This window comes from Coffea arabica, chromosome 7c (assembly GCF_036785885.1).
Source record: "Coffea arabica cultivar ET-39 chromosome 7c, Coffea Arabica ET-39 HiFi, whole genome shotgun sequence".
NCBI lineage: Eukaryota > Viridiplantae > Streptophyta > Magnoliopsida > Gentianales > Rubiaceae > Coffea > Coffea arabica.
Genome location: NC_092322.1, coordinates 21258146 through 21261504, shown reverse-complemented (window position 1 = coordinate 21261504; position 3359 = coordinate 21258146). Strand labels below are relative to the sequence as shown.

Genomic DNA, 3359 nt, shown 5'->3' with positions numbered 1-3359 from the left:
TTGAATTACAACGAAGAAAGAGCTGATGAGATGAGTGAAGAAGAAATAGAAATAATAGAAGATGATGGCAATGAAGGAGGACAGCAAGTAGATGGAGATGGAGGAGCTGGTCCTTTTGAGAAAAAGCAAAGGAAGAAGAAATCCAGCATATGGGATGAAATGACTGAAATAGTGCTAGATAATGGGACGGTCAAAGTGAAGTGCAACCATTGCAAGGAGCTTTTCACCAAGAGTACAACCGGAGCCACATCTCAGCACAAGAGACACCTGACTTCTTGCCTCCAAAGAAAGATGGCCATTGGGGAGCAAAGCAAACAAAAGCAACAAGTGCTTTCATTCACCGAAGGTGGAAGTGATGGTATCACTTCCATCACAAATTTCTCGTATGATCATGCCAAGGTAAGAGAGCTTGCGTCACACATGATTCTTGCACATGAGTACCCCTTTTCTATGATGGAGCATGTAGTTTTCAACAAATTCATGAAAGCAGTTTCTCCGTTTTATAAAAAGATTAATCGGCAAACTGTTAAGGAAGATTGTATGAGTACTTATACAATTGAAAAAAGGAAGCTGAAATCATTGTTGAAAGGTGCTGGTAGGATTAGTATTACAACTGATTTGTGAAAATCTGGTCAAAAAATTCAATATATGGTTGTGACTGGTCATTTTATTGATTCTGATTGGGTGCTTCAAAAACGTGTATTGAATTTTTGCAATGTTCCTCCTCCTCATACTGGAGTTATTATAGCTGATGCTCTGAGTAAGTGCTTCATTGATTGGGAGATTGAGAATAAGGTTTCTAGCATAACTGTTGATAATGCTTCATACAATGATGTGTGCATTAGGAGACTTAGAGAAGATTTTTCTCTAAGAAAGAGATTAAGTATTGGAGGAAAAATTTTTCATGTTAGATGTTGTGCACATATACTTAATCTCTTAGTGCAAGATGGTCTTGGTCAACTTGGTGGTGTGATTGATGTTGTTAGAGAAGGGATAAAATACTTGAACAATTCAGAATCTAGGCTTCTTGAATTTGCCAAAATTAAAAAACAGCTTCAGTTGCCCTCTAGAAAACTAATTTTGGACTGTTCAACAAGGTGGAATAGCACTTATTTGATGTTAGCTTCAGGTTTAGAGTTCAAGGATGTCTTTCCAAGATATGCAGACATAGACCCTGGATTTCACTATGTTCCTACTGATTTTGAATGGATGAAAGTGGAAGAAGTGTGCAAATTTCTAGGAATATTTCATGAAATCACTGATATGATTTCCGGGTCTGAGTATCCAACAGCTAACATTTTTCTTGTGGAGCTCTATAGGATTAAAGAGCTTTTAAATGAAAAAGCTCTTGATCCTTTTGAGCATATTCGGGCAATGGCTGGAAGTATGTCTGCTAAATTTGATAAGTATTGGGGGGAAAGTAATGTGTTGCTATCTTTGGGTGCAATTTTGGATCCGAGATACAAAATGTTCCTTATTAATCATGCTTTTCCGGTGATTTATGGTGAGGATGCAACTCCTAGATTCATGGCTGAGATTAGAGACATTCTTTATGAGCTTTACAATGAATATGTTGATTGTCATGTTGTTTCCCATTCTGAACAACAAAGGCAGGTTGTAAAAAGGAGACAAAATGAAGGTTCTACTTCTTCTAGTAAGAAACAGAAAATGACTGCACCTGCCGTTTTAACTGGCAAAGAAAAGTTTCACATGCATGTGAGTGAAATTGATAGGGCTCCACCAGAAAAATCAGATTTAGATGTTTATTTAGAGGAAAGTAGGTATGCTTGTGATGCAAGGGCAAATCTGGATGTTTTGGGTTGGTGGAAAGGAGAAAGATTGAGATTTCCCATCTTGTCGAGGATGGCTGCCGATATACTCTCCGTTCCTGTTACCACTGTGGCTTCAGAATCTACCTTCAGTGCTGGAGGGAGAGTAATTGATGATCGACAAGCTTCTATGTCGGTTGAGACGGTGCAAATGTTGCTTTGCGGCAATGATTGGATCCGCAGTCTTCATGGCCTAAAGAATAAGTCTCGTGTAAGTAATTGATTGGATGTTTTTGTTGTTGTTACAATTGCCTTATTTCTGATTTTGATAAATTTTTTAACTTTCATACTTTTATTCTGTAGGAATCACTTGATGTGGCCGAATCAATCACATTTGAAGAAGTTGAACTTCCTGAATCATTCAATGACTAATTTGGTGGCTGTTGTCCGTTGATGTTGCTTGGGGACAGTTTATGTAATTTTTTATGTTGTAATCTGATCTGGTTTGGACAGTTGATGTTGCTTGGTGGCTGTTTATGTAATTTTTCATGTTATAATCTGATCTGGTTTGGACATTTTGGGTTGGACATGTTGTAATCTGATCTGATTTGGATATTTTGGTGTGGACATGTGGTAATCTGATCTGGTTTGGATTACTGGTGGCTGTTGATATCGTAATGTGGCTGTTTATATAATTTTTCATGTTGTAATGTGGATATTTTGGTGTGGACGTGGTAATCTGACCTGGTTTGCTGAAGTTTTAACTTCTTGTATTGTCATTTGGTGTAGTTTTAACTTCTTGCTGCAGTTTAAACTTCTTGTAATTTGATGTGGTTTGGAGATTGTAATCCCCCTGTAGACATTTTGTTTCTCCATTTGATGGTTTTTACTGTAGTTTTAACTTTAGACTCTGCCTTGTATTGTCATTTGGCATGGCTTGTTGAATTGAATCAGGGAAATACGAGTATTGTCATTTGGCATGGCTTGTATTGTCATTTTGGCTTCAAATAATAAATCAGAGAAAGTGTATCTTCTTGTGATATGGGCTCTCCCGTAAACGAGCTCGAGCTCGAAAAGCTCGACTCGAGTTTTTCGCGAGCTCGAGTTCGAGCTTCGAGCTCGAGTTCGAGCTTCGAGCTCGGCGGCTCGATTTCAAAACTCGAGCCCGAACTCGAGTTTTCTATGAACACATCGAGTCGAGTTCGAGCGCCTTGTAGAGCTCGAATGACTAATCGAGCGAGCTCGATTGTCCTATGCTCGAGCTCGACTCGGCTCGTTTAACAGCTCTAACAACAACAACTTATGTCTTTTGAGTCTAAATTCACTATTTTCTATCTCATTGTTAAGCAAGAAACAAAAGGTGTTTGTAGAGCTTTATTATCCTAATTGTGTAGTCTAGAGAGAGTGTTAGCAAGTGTGGCTAGACTCTTATATCTTGAGGGTGACAAGTTAGAGAACATGCTACACCGGAGTTGATTCTTTAACAAAGGCTTGAATCACCTTAAAGAGAGAAAGATACCCGTACCTCAACCCTCCACACCTGGGTGTCAATATATTATTATTGTCTAATCTTTCTTTTGCATATTTGTT

The 3359-nt window shown here is 38.4% G+C and overlaps 1 protein-coding gene across 1 annotated transcript; it reads left to right on the top strand.

The window, feature by feature from the left end:
- Nucleotides 1–648: 648 nt before the first annotated feature.
- Nucleotides 649–2201, top strand: LOC140010597 (zinc finger BED domain-containing protein RICESLEEPER 2-like). Its single transcript, XM_072057896.1, has 2 exons — nt 649–2040; nt 2133–2201. Exons 1-2 carry the CDS (start codon nt 649–651, stop codon nt 2199–2201), a joined length of 1461 nt encoding a protein of 486 aa, XP_071913997.1.
- The last annotated feature ends 1158 nt before the right edge of the window (nt 2202–3359 follow it).

Coding starts and splice junctions, on each gene's coding strand:
- LOC140010597 (XM_072057896.1), top strand. CDS start 649: ATGGTTGTGACTGGTCATTTTATTGATTCTGATTGGGTGCTTCAAAAA. Junction 2,041..2,132: donor GCCTAAAGAATAAGTCTCGT/GTAAGTAATTGA, acceptor TTTATTCTGTAG/GAATCACTTGATGTGGCCGA.